The sequence below is a fragment of the Callospermophilus lateralis genome, chromosome 10, assembly GCF_048772815.1.
Source record: "Callospermophilus lateralis isolate mCalLat2 chromosome 10, mCalLat2.hap1, whole genome shotgun sequence".
Classification (NCBI taxonomy): Eukaryota; Metazoa; Chordata; class Mammalia; order Rodentia; family Sciuridae; genus Callospermophilus; species Callospermophilus lateralis.
The window spans coordinates 129,714,092-129,731,552 of NC_135314.1; the positions used below are offsets into that span (position 1 = coordinate 129,714,092).

At 50.9% G+C, this 17,461-nt stretch overlaps 2 protein-coding genes across 3 annotated transcripts; one reads left to right on the forward strand and one right to left on the reverse strand.

The window, feature by feature from the left end:
- Nucleotides 1-286: 286 nt before the first annotated feature.
- Parp3 (poly(ADP-ribose) polymerase family member 3) lies at nucleotides 287-7,334 on the reverse strand. The gene is made up of 11 exons (XM_076867584.2): nucleotides 6,916-7,334; nucleotides 5,900-6,086; nucleotides 5,221-5,346; nucleotides 4,845-5,033; nucleotides 4,510-4,642; nucleotides 4,197-4,423; nucleotides 3,780-3,929; nucleotides 3,502-3,588; nucleotides 3,107-3,284; nucleotides 1,904-2,059; nucleotides 287-1,471 (listed from the first exon to the last, which is right to left on the reverse strand). Exons 2-11 carry the CDS (start codon nucleotides 6,077-6,079, stop codon nucleotides 1,302-1,304), a joined length of 1,596 nt encoding a protein of 531 aa, XP_076723699.1. The 5' UTR covers nucleotides 6,080-6,086; nucleotides 6,916-7,334; the 3' UTR covers nucleotides 287-1,301.
- Nucleotides 7,335-7,655: 321 nt separating this feature from the next.
- Rrp9 (ribosomal RNA processing 9, U3 small nucleolar RNA binding protein) lies at nucleotides 7,656-17,205 on the forward strand. 2 transcript variants are annotated; one of them, XM_076867844.2, is made up of 16 exons: nucleotides 7,656-7,828; nucleotides 8,113-8,195; nucleotides 11,861-11,970; nucleotides 12,359-12,426; nucleotides 12,507-12,548; nucleotides 12,817-12,943; nucleotides 13,650-13,774; nucleotides 13,855-13,947; nucleotides 14,341-14,441; nucleotides 14,525-14,659; nucleotides 14,744-14,806; nucleotides 15,386-15,531; nucleotides 15,612-15,691; nucleotides 16,324-16,397; nucleotides 16,522-16,648; nucleotides 16,827-17,205. In XM_076867844.2, exons 1-15 carry the CDS (start codon nucleotides 7,742-7,744, stop codon nucleotides 16,613-16,615), a joined length of 1,428 nt encoding a protein of 475 aa, XP_076723959.1. In that variant the 5' UTR covers nucleotides 7,656-7,741; the 3' UTR covers nucleotides 16,616-16,648; nucleotides 16,827-17,205. The 2 variants fall into 2 exon arrangements, with proteins under 2 accessions (XP_076723959.1, XP_076723958.1); XM_076867843.2 differs by lacking the exon at nucleotides 16,827-17,205 and having other exon boundaries at nucleotides 16,522-16,689.
- The last annotated feature ends 256 nt before the right edge of the window (nucleotides 17,206-17,461 follow it).

Below are 17,461 nucleotides of genomic sequence, written 5' to 3' on the forward strand. Positions count from 1 at the left end.
AGCCCTGGTGTGTGTGGAATCTGGCCCACTCTCAGCCTGTCCCTCTAGCCACACAGCCTTCAATGGGCTGCTGCATTTGGGTCCCAGTAATGAATCCATCCCTACCCCTGCCTTGCCCATCACATTAGGAGGAAAAACTTGGGTCACAGCCATACCAAGGCTAACAGGGATTAGAGGAAAGGGGGTTTACTTTCTGGGACACAGGAGGGCCTGACAAGAAAGGGTGATTGAATTAGTGGGCAATCTCACTAGTCCAAAGGAAATGAAATCAGTATGAACAGATGTCTGCATGCTTATGTTTATTGCAGTACTATTCACAATAGTCAAGATAAGGAACCAATCATCCATCAGTGGATGAATGAGCAAATAAAATGTGATATATACACATAACAGGATACTATTCTGCCTTAAAAAAAAAAAAGAGAAGGAAACCCTGTCATTTGCTACAACATGGATGAATTTGGAGGATGTGAAGCTAAGTGAGATAACTCAGGCACAGAAAGACAAATACCATGTGATCTAACTTACATATGGAATCTAAAAAAATTGAACTCATAGAAGTCAAAAGCTGGAGGGAAGTGAGGTTGGGAAGATGTGAGTCAAAGGATACAAAATTCACCTAGGAGGAATCAGTTCAAGAGATTGACTATAAAATCTATTATATAGGTACTGACAACGTATAGTCATTTTTTGCTTAATGATGAGGATATGTACTCAGAAACACATCATTAGGCGATTTTGTGATTGTGTGATTATTATGAGTGTGCTTATATAAACTAAGATGGCTACAATGTTACTAGGCAATATAATCTTATGGGGCCATTACAGTATATGCAGTTCACTGTTGACCAGAACATTATTATAGGGAACATGACTGTACTGTATTTTTTTTTTAAAGAGAGAGAAAATTTTTTTAATATTTATTTTTTAGTTTTTGGTGGACACAACATCTTTATTTTATTTTTATGTGGTGCTGAGGATCGAACCCAGCGCTCTGCGCATGCCAGGCAAGTGCGCTACCACTTGAGCCACATCCCCAGCCCCTGTACTGTATTTTTTTTTTTTTGCGGGGGAGGGGTGCAGGTCTCGTTATGTTGCCCAGGCTGGCCTTGCACCCCTGGCTTCAAGCCATCCTCCTGCTTTAGCCTCCTGAGTAGCTGGAACTACAGGCCAGTGGGCCAGGCATGAATTATATTCCTGGGAGCTGTCGAGAAGGGGTGATATGGAGGTACCAGAGATGGGAGGAAGATTTAAGATCATGGTCCAGCCCCTAGCAGGACCTGGTAGTTAGGGCAGGCAGCTCAGAGGTGAACTTCCAGCAGATAGCGTAGACGACACTGGCTCTCCTGGTAGATAAGGTACTCGCTCTGGCTAAAGTGGGAGCTGCTGAACTCTGGGCATTGCAGGGGCGGGCCCTGGGGCACTGCTACTCGCTGGCCATCCAGCTCCAGCTCAGTGTCCTGGGTTGGATCTGCAAGGCACAGAAAGGCTCATGGGTAACCCAAGGGTCACTGGCCCCTGGCCTTACCAGTTTGTCCTGTCCCCTTACACTCCCCACTTCTGATACTGGGAAAACTCTGCTCATTCCCCTTGTACCCACCTCCAAGCCACTGTACAGGCTGGACTTTCTGCCTGGAATATCCTCCCCCATTTCTCTCTGGGAAACTCCTACTCCTACTTCAATGCTCAATTACTGACGCCACTTTTTAAAACCCTCTCAGATGCCCAGGAAGATCTGTTGACAGTTGTTGGATGACGAAGTTAAGGACTCCAGTGAAGGAGGCTTCTTCTTTTTGTCCCTCTCCATAGTTCCCTCCTCCCTAAAAGTGTCCCAGTGCCCCATCTCAGCCCCTCCCCTATCCTCAGGCTTCTCTATTTTCCCAGGTGTGTGTGGGGGGCTCACCAGGCTCTGTGTGGCCTCGGGCGATGACACTGTCGAAGCCATTGGGTGGACACGTCAAGCTGGGATCATCGATGGTGATGTGGTACTCTTTACCCAGGGCCACCTCGCCCAGGAACATATAGCCCACTTGTTTGGACCCACAGCGCATAGGAGTAACTATAGGACATAGGGAGGCTCAGTGGGGAACAGCCCTGACTGACTCCTGGTTAGGGTACTTTTTGCTGGCTTTTTTTTGTCCCTGCTCTTCCCTACCTCACCTGCTCCTCACTCCTTGCCCCCTATTGCCAGTCTCTGTCTTCACCAAATCAGTAAAGTCTTCCCAGTGACCAAACCCAGGGAGGCATCTTTCTCTCCCTGGTCTGCTCTGCTGATATTGCTGCTGGAATCTTTCAGACCCCCCGCTGGGACCCCTCATGCTAGCTCTCCTGAGGCCCTCAGCCACTCTTTCTTAGGCTTCTCTGCCCTTCCAGTGGAACCCTCGGTTTTCAGCCTCATCTTTCCTGGGACAAATCCTTGCATCTCTTTCTCTTGGATGGGTGAGTAGTAGTGGCTTCCAATGATGCAGTCACCCTGGTCTGAGGAGCCTGGCTGGGGAGGTCACTTCAATGAGGACACCCCTGGACCCAAACTCAGAAGTCACTGGAGATACCTTTGACTGTCCCCCCACATGTTGCTGCTCATCCCACCACCCACATATCCCTCACATGGATTCTCTCCCCTCCATCACCATAGCCGTGGGCAGGGTGCCCACCACATCTGGTCTGAGTGAGAGCCCAGACTTCCTGCAGTCTCCAACCTTTGCCAACTCCCCAGTAGCAGCCACTGAAATCCTGCTATGTACATGTTCAACTGGGTTTTTCATTGCTCTTTGGAGAAGGCCCCCTTGATGATCCTGCATCCCCAGCCCTTGGCTCCAACAGGCATTGCTTTGAGTTTCAGCATCAGAACGTGCCTGGAAATCTTGGCCTGCTGCAGCCTCGTCCCCTTGCCTCGAAGGTTCCTCTTTCACCCCTTGCAGGTCTGGTTGGTGCACTCATCCTGTCTATCTAACCTCCACCAAGTGTCTCCTCTGAGGCTCTCCAAGCCTCAGGATGCCCCACTGAGCACTATGGTTAGTAACCCTTTAAAGGTTCCTCTCTCAGGTCCACCATGAGTTTCCAGTGGATCAAGACCACCTTCACACCCACACAGGGCTTGACTCACCATAGCAAACTGACTTGCTGTTCTCTGAGGCGAAGTAGATGCCCTTGCCAACACGGCCACCAGAATGTGGCATGATGCGGAGCCCACTGGTGAGGATAGCAGCCACCACGGCCACATTGGTGCCATGCCACAGCAGCCTTCGATTACCCAGCTTGGAGTGGGCCTGGAATCTATCTCCCTGGGTGGGGGAGGAGTGGGAAATAGGAGAGGCCTGCCATGCAAGGACCCAGGTGCCTCTTCTGTTGTTTAGGTGGTGTGACCAAGGCCTAGTCCCCTCTGGTCACTCACACTTAGGTTGGCAGAAACTGGTCAGAGTTGCTTAGCCAGCTCACCAAGGGGCAGATAAGCCAAGATTATCTCTCTAAGGTGGGGGAAGGGCTGGGAGACTCTCTTACCTCTTTTTCTCGGTTCACTTTCCAAATGTTTTGCAGAACAGGGCATCTGTGTTTGTTGCCAGTCTGTTTTAAGTAGTTTTGTATTACCTGTGGGAGAGCAGAAGCTGGATGCCAAGGGTGGGAGACTCGAGGACCAACCCCTCTGATCCTTTAGTCCCAGAGTTCTCCTTGGGTCTTAAGAACACAGGGAGAGGAGGCTGAAGGCCAGGTCTCCTCTGGGCACCTTGAGGGTAGCTGGGCAGAGGAAGAGGGATGGTGTTCTGCGGGGCCCAACCTACCTTGTAATCAGGAGCCTCAGAGTCCAGCAGCTGAAGATGACACTTGAGGAGCTGGTAGTCCTGGTCCAGAGGGTGTGGTACCTCTTCCACTTTCTCCTCCTCCCTAGGGGCTGCCTGCAGGGTCTGGGCCAGCTCGATGTCTGCCAGCACCTAAGAAGATAGGCACTGGCGGCTTGTCTGTCCACTGGACCTCCAGCCTCCCCCTCCTCTTCCACATGTCTGTTCCCAAAGCCACCCGACCTGTTGTCCACCTGTCCATCCCTACCCTCCATCTGTCTGGCCTTCCCTTCCCCTGTCCCTCAGCCTGCCCACTGCAGTCCATCCCACTGGACTTTCTCGACCCTCTGTCCCCCACATCTCTTTCCCAGTCTGTCCGTTTGGTGTCCCCCTCCTGCCTGCCCACCTGCTAACCCTCACCAGCATCATATCCTTCTTTGCCTGAAGAAGCTCAAGGGAGTTGATGGGCGGGGGCCGGATGCGACCGAAGTTGTGTGGGATAACAGTGTAGAAGTGGGAGGACAGTTCCTCCAGGCTTTGGCTACCATCCGTAGGGGCTTTCAAGGCCACCTCCAGTGCCTCCAAGGCCTCAAAACCCCGTGCAATCTGCTGTTTGCTCAATTTTCCTAGGGGCATCTTCTTCAGATCTGGGGGAATGGGAGAATGGGGGGACTCAGCCTCGCAGCCCTGCCATCCCAGGGCTCTGCCACCCTGCATGACCCCTCACCCTCACCCAGGTTCATGAGGGTCATGGCATTCTTGAACATCTCCTTGCTGAAGATGTTGGTGATGAGCTTCTGGGTTGCAGGGTCCAGGGAGCAGGGTTTCACTTGCTTAGTCACAATCCTTAGTGGGCCTCCATCCACCTGAGGACAGAGGGCCCATTAGTCAGGAGCAGCTGCCCTTGGAGAAGGGCATGGCATTAGATAGAGACTGGCCAGACACAGAGGCCAGAGAGGGAGGTTGGTGCCTGAGGTTGCATAGTTGGAAAGTGACAAAGCCCCACAGCTGGTCCAACCAGTCTCCTTCCTCTACCCAGAGCCCACCCGCCCTTCTCAGCCTCTTTACCTTCACCACGGCCTCCGGAGTCTCGTCCTCTCCCTGTACTTCGATAAGAGTGTACTTGCCAGGGTGGGCCACAAAGTGGTCTCGCTCTGCCCAGTTGTTCTTAGTCTTCTCCCGAAATTTCTTCTCAAAGTCCTTTTTGGCATCTTCTAGGCAGGTGAAGTTGTTGATCTTTGACTGGCCCACCTCTCCCTGCAAGTGACAGCCTTCAGGGGTGTGTCCACCATAAATGTTTGCTCACCTCTATGTTAAGCCAGGCCTTGTGCTAAGTACCCCTGGAGCCTTGGAGGTGAAGGGAGACAGTCAGCAGCTGTGGCCTTCTGGGGACCCTGGGGAGCATGTGTTGATCAGGAAGAGATGGGGACGAAGGGACACTTACCACCCGGCCCCAGCGGCTCCAGCAGAAAAACTTGCCACCCTCTTCCAGTAGCTGGATGATGTAGAACTTGTTGTTGTTTCTTCCAATGTTGGTCTGGTTCAGGGTGCAGTCATAGTCTTCATGCACCTGAGCAGAGGCAAGTGGAGGGGGGTGCTGACTGAGGCTGGATGGGGTGCCTGGTTGAACACCAAGAGGGGTCTGATGAGAACAGGAGTCTGATTGCTTTGGGGCATCAGAGGCAGCCTTGTCCTGGAGCTGGAGGAACCATGTCTCTGCATTCAGGGATGCTCTTTGAAAACACATAGCTAAGCCCTGGCATGGGGGTGGGGAGTTCTGGAAGGACATAGCTCTGCTCCAGGTAGCAGAGTTCAAGGGGGGACATGGCTCTGCCCTGAGGGCTGATTTGAGGGGATATGGGTGAGCTCTTGGAACATGGAAGGAGTCAGAGCCCTTTCTTGAGTGTGGTGGGGGAAGCCTCCTGGGGGTCTGATGGGCAGACATTGACCTCTCTTGACCTAATGGGATATAGCCCTGACCTCTCTGGTCTTGGGAAAATGTAGCTTTGCTCTGAAACTTACTTGGGCCTTGAGTTACCTGGCCACAGCTCAGCTCCCAAGGAGGAGGGGTGTAATTGTATTTAGAAGGGAGCAGGCTCCAGTTGACTAGGGATGTAGCTCACCTGGGTCCCGGCGTTGCTGCTGAGTGGACAAGTGGGGTCCACGCGGATTACACGCTTCTCTTTGGGTGCAGCCCTGAGGGCCTCAGCCATGGAGCAGAAGTTGTCTTCCTCTCCTGTCCCTTGACGTCCCTTCTTCTTGGGACTCTCAGGCTGCTCCACAGCCTTTCGTTTTGGAGCCATGGTTGTCCTGGAGCACAGGAGGTCTTTAGGCTTCCATGGTCTCTGTTCCCTACCCAACCTCACAGTACAGACTGGCCCACCATGACCTTGCCCTCTGGGGGCCTCTTATTACTCCCCACTACCTATATTTCTAGTCTGGACCCAAACCAGCTCTCTGGGCCTCACACATGCCCCTTCCTTCAGTTATAAGATCAAGGTCAGGACTTGTCCAGTTTGCTTGCTCTGACCAAGGAACAGGTTGGTTTCCTACTCTCTCTAGTTCTTCAGTATGTCCTGAGGTTGTACAGAAAGTGAAAGGAGAATCTCTCCCTCCCACTTGTGGGCTCCACCCTGTTCAGAACACTCCTTCCTGTCAGCAAGTTAGACTTGGCATGGTTGCTGGGCTGAGTCACTGAGCTATGGGGGAGGGTGGGCATCGGCAGCTGGAAGATGGACAGCACTCCTTGGATCAAATCTCTCTCTAGAGCTTGGGCCCCATTGATGCAGAAGCCTTTTCTTAACATACTTAAAGAGTTCTGGGCTGGGCACAGCGGCGCACACCTGTAGTCCCAGCAGCTCTGGAGAGGCTGAGTCAGGAGGATCATAAGTTCAAAGCCAGCCTCAGCAAAAAGCAAGGCACTAAGCAACTCAGTGAGACCCTGTCTCTAAATAAAATACAAAATAGGACTGAGGATGTGGCTCAGTGGTGAGTGTCCCTGAATTTAATCCCCAGTACCAAAAAAAAAAAAAGAGTTCTGGGGTGCCACCCAAAGTCTAGATCAGTGGCTCTGAATTACCAAGGATCAGGGGCCAGTTCTACCCACCCTGTCCTGCCCTACCCTGCAGAGGATACTCACCGAAGACAAACAGGAACCTGGGAGAAGTGGCTGCCACCAAGCCTGGTATTAGGAACACTTTGTGAACTTCCCTCGGCAGTCTCAGCAACCCTCTGTGGACCTTAGGTTTGACTTATGGAGGGACTTCCCAGCAATCACCAGGAAGGGGGGAAGTAGGGTGGTGTAGAATTCCAGGGCCACCAGTGGGATGAGTCAGAGGCTGGGCAGGCTGAAGTCAGTGGCCTGTTCCACGGATGAGGGGGACACTGATATGGACCCATCCAAGGCCCAAGAGACTGGCACGCTCTTAACGCTGCTCGTCCAGACTGGGGCATGCAGCACTTATCGACCAGTTTGCCCAGTGTCTTGATCCGGGGTAAGGGCAATGCCTTCCACCGCCTGGATAGCCCCCTGTTTTCTAGAGCCCAGCTACTTTACTCTTGCCTCCACACTCGAAGGGGAGGAGCCACGCAGAAACCCGCATCTCTGGCGCCCCCCAGCGACTACGGGGCGCAAGCGCAGAGGAGGCCTTTTTGGCCCAACCCCTCCCTATAAATCAGGCAGCAGCAGAGCGCAAGCGCCGCAGCCGCTGGCCGGAAGCGCCGGGAGAGTGGCTTCCTGCGGTAGCCCAGCGCCGGAGCCTATGGAGTCTCTGGGAGGCGTGGCCACGAGCCTCTGTCCTATGGACATTTGGGGGCGTGACATAACCCTCGGGTGGACCCAATGAAGTTGCGGGAGGCGGGACTCGACGGGCGGCAGAAACCTGTCATGGCGCGGGGACTTGCGGTGCAGCCGGGGGTTTAGTTGCCACGTGAACTTTCCAGCAGCGTCTGCAACTCTTTGCAGCATGTCGGCCACGGCGGCAGCTCGTAAGCCTGGAAAGCGGGCCTCCCGGGCCGGGGCCGCTGCAGAGCCCAGCAAGCGGCGACGAAAGGTGATCGTGGGGTTTCCGTGGGCCGTGGTCAGTCTTACTTCTGAGACACGGATCATGTATTCGAAGGACCCGAACCAGGCTCCTTCCCCAGCTCTTAGCCCAAGACCCCAGCTGGAGCCAGCTTCGTCCCTTTCTCTGTTAGCCAAATCCCGGAAAGCCTTGCGCTTGACCCAGGCCAGGAGCTGCAGCCTTTCGCAGCTGGGACTCTTGAGGGCCCACAGGGGCTCTTGGTTAGTGCAGGGTGGCGGGAGACCTCTGGCCAAAGAAATGGTCCTATCTTCTAGGCCGACTCTACGGGGGACAGGAAGAAGCTCAAGGATGGCGGCAAGATGAATGAGGAGATCTCTAGCGACTCTGAGACTGAGAGGTAAGCTGTTCTTAGTGGAAGGGGAAAGAGGCTTATCCTGAATGGAAGACTCAGTGAATCCGGGCAGAGCTGGGCCGAGGACCTATGACTTAAGGCCATGGCTTTCAGATCGTGGCTTTTCCCTCTGTAATTTTGGCCCTGCAACGTCTCACCTCCACTGCGTCGCACCTCCATTGCGTTACCTCTGTGCGGAGGCCCCAATGGGAGACCATTGAGAACTCCTGGGCTCAAGATAGGGCGCTAAGCACAGGGCTGGACTGACAGGCAAAGGGGAGAAGAATTCAAGGCACACTTGCTAGTTCGCTGTTTTCTCACAGCGTTATAATTACTGGTCTTTCTTTATTCTTTTGATTTAAGATGGGTTTCACTATGTTGCTCAGGGAGGCTTCAACCTACTGGGCTCAAGTGATCCTCCTGCCTCGGTATCCTGGATAGCTGGGACTATTGGCACGTTGTGCTCTCCCACAAGTCTTTTTGACATGCTAGGCAGTGGCTTCAATGAGAGCAGGCAGGTGAAGAGAATGTGTTCTAGTGAGACATACATACATCATCCAGTGGTGTGTACTGGGAACAGAGAACAGAGAAAGGACATTTAAATAGGGCCTGAGAGATGAGGAGGAGTTTTATGGAGACATAGGGAGGGCATTCAGGGATCAGAAAAATGTCTGGGAGGGTAAGTGTGCCAGAATGGGAGGGGAAAAATGGAAAGGCAGGTGGTGGGTGCATCCAGAATGTGGAGGGCTTTGAATGCTTCCCTCATTTCTGTGAGTGATGTGATGGTAGCACAGTCTGAAAGGGCAGGCAAGGCAGTTTACCCTACTGGTTGGAGGATTTCATTTCAGGGAATCCTAGTGCCTTCCTATGAGTTTGATACAGAAATTCCGCTTCTAAAATTGAGTATGTGTTGCATTAAGTTGCCCACAAAGACTTAATATGTTTTCTTAATCCTAAGGTTAGTGTTAGTGTACGTGTGTGTACAAGTGCAATTGTGTATGTATACATCAGGCCCTGTGCTAAGCACTTGTAAGTATTTAAAATGTTTTATTATGAAATACATTATCTACAAAGAATGAATGGACTATATGGTTGGGGAGGTAGCTTGGTGACAAAGCACTTACCTAACATGCACAAAGTCCTGGGTTTGAGTACCAGCACTGCAAAACAAAAACAAAAACATATTTGTATATGAAAAGTAAAGATAAAATGGTGAACCTCTGCTCACCTTCCACTTAGGTTAAGAACTAGAACTATTATTCCTGATTCCAGTTAATCATTTCTTTGGTTTCTTTCTTTCTTCTTTTTTTGGTAGTACTGGGGATTGAGCCTGGGGCCTCACACATGATGGACAGATACTGTGTCACTGAGCTACATCCCTACACCTTTCTTAATTTTATTTTAAGGCAGGGTCTCACTAAGTTGCCCAGGTTGACTTAGAACTTGCCATCCTCCTACATTAGCTTTCTGAGTAGCTGGGACTACAGGAGTGGCCACCATGTATAGCTTAAGAATCTTTTAAAAGGCCTGGCACAGTGGTGCATGCCTGTAATCCCAAGTGATTCTGTAGGCTGAGGCAGGTGGATTGCAAGTTTGAAGCCAGCCTCAGCAACTTAGTGAGGTCCTGAACAACTTATCAAGACCCTGTCTCAAAAACAAACAAACAAACAAACAAAAAAACTTGGGGATGTAGCTCAGTGGTAGGGCACCCCGGGGATTCAATTCCCACTACCAAAAGAAAAAAAAATCTTCAAAAATTTTTTTCTCATTCAGGTATAATTTATATACTGTGACATTCAACTTTTTTAGTTTATAGTTCTGTAAATTCTGACAAGCACAGAGTTGTATAGCTACTATCACTATGAAGAAATAGAAGGTCTCCTCAACCCCATCAAAATCCTGCTGCTACCACCCTGAGCCCTGACAACCACTGTCTCTAAGTTGCCCTTTCCAGAATGCCTTATGAATGGAATCATATAGTGCATATGCCCTTGCTTTCCTTTAGAGTTCTATCTCCTGTGTGTTAATCCTTAAACAACAATTGATTGTTAAATAGAAGTTCAACTCTGGATGTGTAAGGAAGGGGCCTGGTCTGGCCTTGGCTTTCCTGAGAGTGAGGTCATGAGTGAGTCCTAGGAAACACAATTTGAGTACCTGACAGAGACTCGGTATCTGCAGGTATATGATTACAAGGGATGGGTTCCTCTGGATTTTCTGTTTTGGAGTTCCTGTGACCTACCTTCATCTCCCAGGAGCAGGTCAAAGCAGGACCCATCTTTGAATGTAATGAATGCCTTCAGTTCAGTTGGTTCAGGGTCTGGAGCTTAGGAGGGACAGCAGGAACTTGATCAGCACAAGGCCAAGCCAAATCCAGTTAGTATTCACCAGAGGTTGTGCTCATGGGGCAGGATGGTGTCATGGCAGTGAGTCTAGGGTAATGACAATTCCTGTGTGTCTGCTTGGGTCCTTGTGTCAGATTGGACTGGTTTCTCCCCATTTTTGGGGTGATTGTCACCTTGGGAATCTGCCTTCTCTGTTCTCTGTGTTGATCTGTTGTTTCTTGTACCCCATTTCATCATCCTTCTTAGATTACCCTCTTGTTTGGGAAGTGCATTCTCTATCCTTTGTGAAAAAAGGAGAAAGATTCTATGTCACATTGTTCATCTGACAATTTGTTTTTGAACCTAGATAGCCTTGTACATGCCAGGCAAGAGTCCTATACAACTTAGCTACACCTCCAGCCCTTTAATTTTTTCCTTTGAGTCAAGATATGACTAAATTGTCAAGGCTGGATTTGCAACTTGCCCCCCCCCCCTTTTTTTTTTAAGTACTGGGGATTGAACCCAGGGACACTTAACTACATCCCCACATCCCCAGCCCTTTTTATTTTTTATTTTGAGATAGGGTCTCATTAAGTTGCTTAAGACCTTGCTAAGTTGCCGAGGCTGTCCTTGACCTTGCAATCCTCCTGCCTCAGCCTCCCAAATTGCTGGGATTATAGGTATGTGCCACTGCACCTGGCTCCTGGCAATATCCTGATTTGTCAATTGGTGCCTTAACTGGGCAGGGGATCCCAGGGGTTGGCTCACCCTCTCTTCCTTCCTTCCTTCCTTCCTTCCTTCCTTCCTTCCGAACCCAAGGCTATGCACATGCTAAGTAAATGCTTTACCGTTGAGTTAGACCACAACCCTTTTTAAAATTTTTATTTTGAGACAGGGTCTTGCTAAGTTATCCAGGCTGTGTCTTTGCTTAGCCTCCCAAGTAGTTGGGATTATAGATGTGTACCACTGTGCCCGGTCAGGGACTGACATTTTCATTCTGAGCTTTGTGTATAAGTCTCCTTTGTCTTGTTCTCAACATTGCTGTTGAAATGTCTGAAACCATTTTTGATTTCTTGATCCTTTCTCTTGGAAGCCTATAGAACCTTCTCTTTCCCTAGAGTTGAGAGATTTGAGTGATCTCTTTGGAGTTTGGGTAATTTTACCTTTCCAGGGCCCTATGTGTTTTAGTTTGGTAAGTCATATTCTTTAGTTTCTAGCATGTGTAGTTGCTGGTCCTGAGGGCTTCTAGGGATGTGGAAGGTTGAATGGCAGGAGAGTATTAAGAAGGCACAGTCCTAGTGACCAGAAGAGTGATGTGAGATTTTCAGACCCAGCCTCCTATGCCCACAGCCCAGCTCAAGGGAAGATTGAGGAGGAAGAAGAGGAGGAGCTGGAGGAGACTGTGCAAGAGAAGAAGCTGCGTTTGGCCAAACTCTACCTTGAGCAGCTCAGGCAGCAAGGTGAGCCGTGGGCAGGCCAGCCAATGGCCAGGGACTCTGCTGAAGCCTTCCTCCTGTCCCTGCTACAGCCTCAGCTACCTGACAGGCGACTGACACAGTTGCTCAGTGGCTGCCAAGGCTTGCCAGTGTTGGCTGCCTTGTGGGCATGGCTGAGAGCTCCAGTGGTCCTCCAGGGGCAGGCTAGACCTGCAGGGGGCTTTAGACCCATCTGATAAATTAGGAGGAGATTGTTCAAACTTGCATCCACTCTGGAGGTGGACTGAACTTCCCACTGGACATAGCCCAAGCATTTAGGGCCCAGCCCTGGAGTGGAGCTGTGGAGGTGGAAATGGAAAGGGAAAAGAAGGACCTTAGCCCTGGTTTATGTGAATCGATCTGTCCTGCACAGAGGAGGAGAAGGCTGAGGCTCGTGAATTTGAGGAGGACCAGGTGGCAGGGCGCCTGAAAGAGGATGTGGTGAGTGTGGAGGGAAGGTGAGTTCTGGGGGAGGTTGGTCCTGCTCCCAGGACTTCAGTCCTCTCTTCTTCTCCATACAGCTTGAGCAGAGAGGCCAATTGCAGAAGTCAGTTGCAAAGGAGGTAAGAGGGCAGGCCACTTGCTCTGAGGTTAGAGGGAATCACTTGTTCTACCTAGATTAGCAGGCAGATGGTCCAGTGGGGTCAGGTGGTGGGGTTTTTTGTTCTGAGACACAGTGTATATCTGGGCAGATATGGTTTGGTAAGGTTCTCATCCTTGACAGCCTTTGGTCTTGTTTTCCTTTTGGCCAATGTGGGTGGGAAAGGATGGTGTTGCGGGTGGGTCTCATAATGTCCCTGACTGCAGTGACCCAGCATTTTGCCTGCCCAGATCCAGGCCCCAGCCCCGGATGACATTCGAGTTTTACGGGGCCACCAGCTGTCCATCACGTGTTTAGTCATCACTCCTGATGACTTGGCCATATTCTCCGCCGCCAAAGACTGCACGATCATTAAGTGTGAGTGAGATCCTGGGTAGGATTAGCCCCTGGGGATAGCCTGGAGAGCAGATTTGGGGAGAGGGAGCCATCATGGCAAACTGAGCTCAGATGGGGGAAGTCTTCAGGTTTTCTATCAAAGAGGAGCTTTCTGGGTAATAGCGGTTGCTTTTGATCAGCAGTTGGGCTTATGAGCTATGTGGAACTGGAGACCATTAAGCAAAGAAAGGACAATGACTTAACAGGAATGAAGCTGCAGGTGGGTGGTTGAATTGGAAGATGTTTGAGGTTCTGCACAAACTAGGATTGAGTCTCTAGTCCTTCTGGGTTCCCAGCTATCAACAGCTGAGCATTGTCCTCATCTACCCACAGTAATCACAGGAAGAACTCAATACCTTCAGTCCCAAAATACTTAAAATTATTTTTTGGTTTTTTGCAATTCTGGGGATCAAACCCAGGGCCTTGTGCATGGTATGCAAGCTCTTCCACTGAGCTATGCCATCAGTCCCCAGAGCACTTTTGCATCCCTTCCCTTTTGGGGGCTTCATGGTGTCGATTGGGACTACTATCCTCACTTAACTGGAAACTGATGTGACTTGTCCAGAGGTTCACAGTAGCTGATTTAGGTACTTTGACTCGAGTTCCCTTTTTCCTTTCTACCCCTTGAGGGGGTTGCCAGTCTGTCCTGTCCCCCATCCCAATATCCTCTGTCCTCTTCTTGTGACAGGGAGTGTGGAGAGTGGACAGAAACTGCATGTGATCCCACGTGTCAAGAAGGATACTGAGGGCCAGACTCCTGGCCATTGCACCCACATACTCTGCATGGCCATCTCTTCTGACGGCAAGTATCTTGTAAGACTGGGTTGACCCTGGGGCAGGTAGGAGTCTGGGTATGTAGTGCATGCCTGTAGCCATGGTTCTCATCCCTGCAGGCCTCAGGCGACCGCAGTAAGCTCATTCTCATTTGGGAGGCTGAGAGCTGCCAGCACCTATATACCTTCACAGGACACCGGGATGCTGTGTCGGTGAGGAGCTGGGCCTTCCTGGATTTTAGCAGGCACCTGTGGAGTAGGCCTGGCACTGAGCTAGGGGTTTGCTGTCCTTAGGGAATCTGTACTCTGGGGTAGTTGAGTGGTGTGTAAAGGACTAAAATGGGTTGATAGCATGGGGAGTTGCTAAGGGAGACCAAGTTCAGCTTGCACAGGGTCAGGTCAGAGAAGCCTTAAGAACTCTGTATCTGCTTAAGGGTACACAGGCATGCTCCTGGCTTATACAAAGCCTCATGGAGGGACCTCTCAGAGTGTTCTTGGAAAAGCTGGCTCCCTGTGTTATGTGACTTGCTTTTAGTCACATAAGCTCGACCTCTGTCTTCTGCTATAGTCAAGGTCCCCTTTTGCCTTCTCTTCATGGATCCTTAGGGGCTGGCATTCCGCAAAGGCACCCACCAGCTTTATAGCACATCCCATGACCGCTCTGTGAAGGTGTGGAATGTGGCAGAGAACTCCTATGTGGAGACACTGTGAGTATCCTCAGGCAGAGGGTGCATGGATACAGGTGTGTGGGTTCATTTGTGACCCCATCCCACTCTGTCCTGCCCTCAAGCTTTGGGCACCAGGATGCTGTGGCTGCACTGGATGCTCTGAGCCGGGAGTGCTGCGTGACAGCTGGTGGCCGGGATGGGACTGTGCGCGTATGGAAGATCCCTGAGGAGTCTCAGCTTGTCTTCTACGGCCATCAGTAAGGCAGCCATCATGCCAGATGGGAGGGCTCCATGAATGGGGTGTGGATCTGGGCCATGCCTCTAACAGCCCCTTTCTCTAGGGGTTCCATTGACTGTATCCATCTCATCAATGAGGGGCACATGGTGTCAGGTGCAGATGATGGGTAAGAGCTGCCTTTTTTTAAGTGCATTAGTTATACATAATGGTGAGGTTTACTTTGGCATATTTATAAATGCATATAATGTAATTTTTTTCCATTTAAGTCCCCCTTCCTTTTTTCCTTCCTCTCCCTAGTCCCCTGCTGCCTTTTTTTTGGGGGGGTGCGGGGCAGGTGTTATTAGGGATTGAATTTGGCACTCGACCACAATGAGCCACATCCCCAGCCCTATTTTGTGTTTTATTTAGAGACAGGGTCTCACTGAGTTGCTTAGTGCCTTGCCATTGCTGAAGCTGGCTTTAAACTTGCAATCCTCCTGCCTCAGCCTCCTGAGCTCCTGGGATTATATGCATGCGCCACCATACCTGATCCCGCTTTTGCCTTTTTGATGCTTCTGATTACTGTCCGTGACTGGGCCCTGAACTTACCTAGTAGACTACCCTTTATAGAGCAGGTGTAATTGTTTTCATAGACGAGGTGCTGGTGACTTGTTTACACCTTACAGCTGTTGTGTGTGCACTTGATTCCTACCTGCTCTGTGCCTTTCTCTCCTGCCCCACCCCTCATTGCATGCCCCGTCTACAGCTCTGTGGCCTTATGGAGCCTCTCTAAGAAGCGGCCACTTGTCCTACATCGTGAAGCTCACGGACTGCAGGGGATGCCAGGCCTGGAGCAGCCCTTCTGGGTGTCATCAGTGGCAGCCTTACTTAACACGGACCTGGTGGCCACAGGTGGGGACCTGTGAGGTGGGGAGTGGGGTGGGTCCAGGGTGGCTGCTACAGGGGTTGCTCACTGTCTGTTTATTCCTCAGGTTCCCACAACAACTGTGTGAAGCTTTGGCAATGCGGGGAGGGCTTCCAGTGTCTTGACCCTCTCTTTGACATCCCCCTGGTAAGTGGGACTTGACTGTTTAGCCTGTCTTTGCCACACTCCCTGGGCCCCTGGAGTCCCTGGTCCTTGGAATGTGCTCATTGACTTCTTCCTGACAGAAGCAACCCTTATTAGGGGCTATGCCAGTTCCTAGCACAGAGTCTGACAGGAACCCTCTCTTTCCTCCTCTGCCCCTTCCCTTCCTCCACTGCTCTCCCTGTCCCAGGACATGTTCTGGGTGTCAGGTACAAGGGCAAAAGCACACAGGCCTCGTGCTGTGATTGGTTCTGCATGACTGGAGCATGTGGAATTGACCATCTGTGCTGAGTGACCTGAGGGAGAACCACAGGATCTGTCAGTGATGTGCTGAGTGTAGGCCTTGGACAGTGAAGGTGATCCTGGTGTCACTGATGCCCCACAACCAGGAGCCAGGCCCCAGGCGCTGCTCTTGATGGAATTAGTGTACACTATCTTCTTAATCCTCCCCAACCCCCTGCCAAACTGGTGCTCTACCTCCCTGTTTCACAGATATGGAGGCAGAGGCCCTGAGGGGTAAAGGGCTGACCAAGCAGGGATTTCATTCTCAAGCCTGTGACTGTGATGCTAGGTGTTGTTAGCTCTAATGTTTTAACCATGTTCCTTTTTCTCCTCAGGTGGGTTTTATCAACAGTCTCAAGTTTTCCAGTTCTGGGGATTTCCTGGTAGCTGGAGTAGGACAGGAACACAGGTACATTATGACCCCAAAGGGTTGAGACTAAGGGGTAAGATGGTGCTGGCTGGGCAGCCTGGTGGGGATGGGAGTAAAGACTGGGTGGGGGCTGAGCAGTCTCAGCTGTTCTCTGGTTCTCTAGGCTTGGCCGATGGTGGCGGATCAAAGAGGCACAGAACTCAGTCTGCATCATCCCACTCCGCAGGGTTGCCGGACCCCCAGCCTCCAGCTCCTGATGCTCTCATCTTCCTTATTTAAGTTCTTACCAGGTCCTGCCCCACTTTTTGTATTAAATGCCTCCCTTTGTGTACTTTGTGTCTTACAGCTTCTGAGAGGGTGAAGCTGACAGGGACTGTGAATTGGCAGAGGCCTGGGGAGGGGCAGAACTCCCATGGGCTCTCAACTCTGTCCTTCTGTTGACCTGAGACCCTTTATTGTTTTCCAAAGAACTCTGGAAGGAGCTTTCAGCTGACTTCTAGCTTCTGGTCCCTGGGTATTCTGTATGACCTCATCAAGCTCACTCCCCACTCTGCTCTGGGCTGGAGCAGGAGGAAGCTGCTTATCCTTCAAATGTAATTGACCATCCGATTATGTATAAGGAATGGTGCTGGGGCCTGAAAACTGAAGTGGAGACCGCTGGGTTTGCCAGTCAGGCTGACCTACCAGGTCAGGAAGCTGAGATAGGGGTCTTTTGTGGGGGTCGGACCCTGGACTGAAGCCTATTGCCTGAGAACAAGGTCAGAGGTGGAGAGAGCACTGTTCTATCTCCAAATGGCAGAGCCAGGCACATCACCCATCACAGCAAGAACCCAGCTGGATAAATGTATCAAAGTGATGTTTACTTTCTTTCTTTTCTTTTCTTTTTTTTTTTTTTAGAGAGAGAGAGAGAGAATTTTTTAATATTTATTTTTTAGTTTTCGGCGGACACAACATCTTTTGTTTGTATGTGGTGCTGAGGATCGAACCTGGGCCGCATGCATGCCAGGCGAGCGCGCTACCACTTGAGCCAAATCCCCAGCCCGATGTTCACTTTCTCTAATTATAAAATTAGGTAATTTACTGGGTGAAACTGACAAGGAGTT

Excerpts from the sequence above, each read along its gene's own strand:
- Parp3 (XM_076867584.2), bottom strand. The coding sequence starts at position 6,079 with ATGGCTCCAAAACGAAAGGCTGTGGAGCAGCCTGAGAGTCCCAAGAAG. Across the intron at positions 3,930-4,196 it reads CAAAGAAGGATATGATGCTG|GTGCTGGCAGACATCGAGCT; the intron begins GTGAGGGTTAGC and ends CTATCTTCTTAG. Across the intron at positions 2,060-3,106 it reads CAGCAAGTCAGTTTGCTATG|TTACTCCTATGCGCTGTGGG; the intron begins GTGAGTCAAGCC and ends TATGTCCTATAG.
- Rrp9 (XM_076867844.2), top strand. The coding sequence starts at position 7,742 with ATGTCGGCCACGGCGGCAGCTCGTAAGCCTGGAAAGCGGGCCTCCCGG. Across the intron at positions 7,829-8,112 it reads CCAGCAAGCGGCGACGAAAG|GCCGACTCTACGGGGGACAG; the intron begins GTGATCGTGGGG and ends CCTATCTTCTAG. Across the intron at positions 12,944-13,649 it reads AGACTGCACGATCATTAAGT|GGAGTGTGGAGAGTGGACAG; the intron begins GTGAGTGAGATC and ends TTCTTGTGACAG.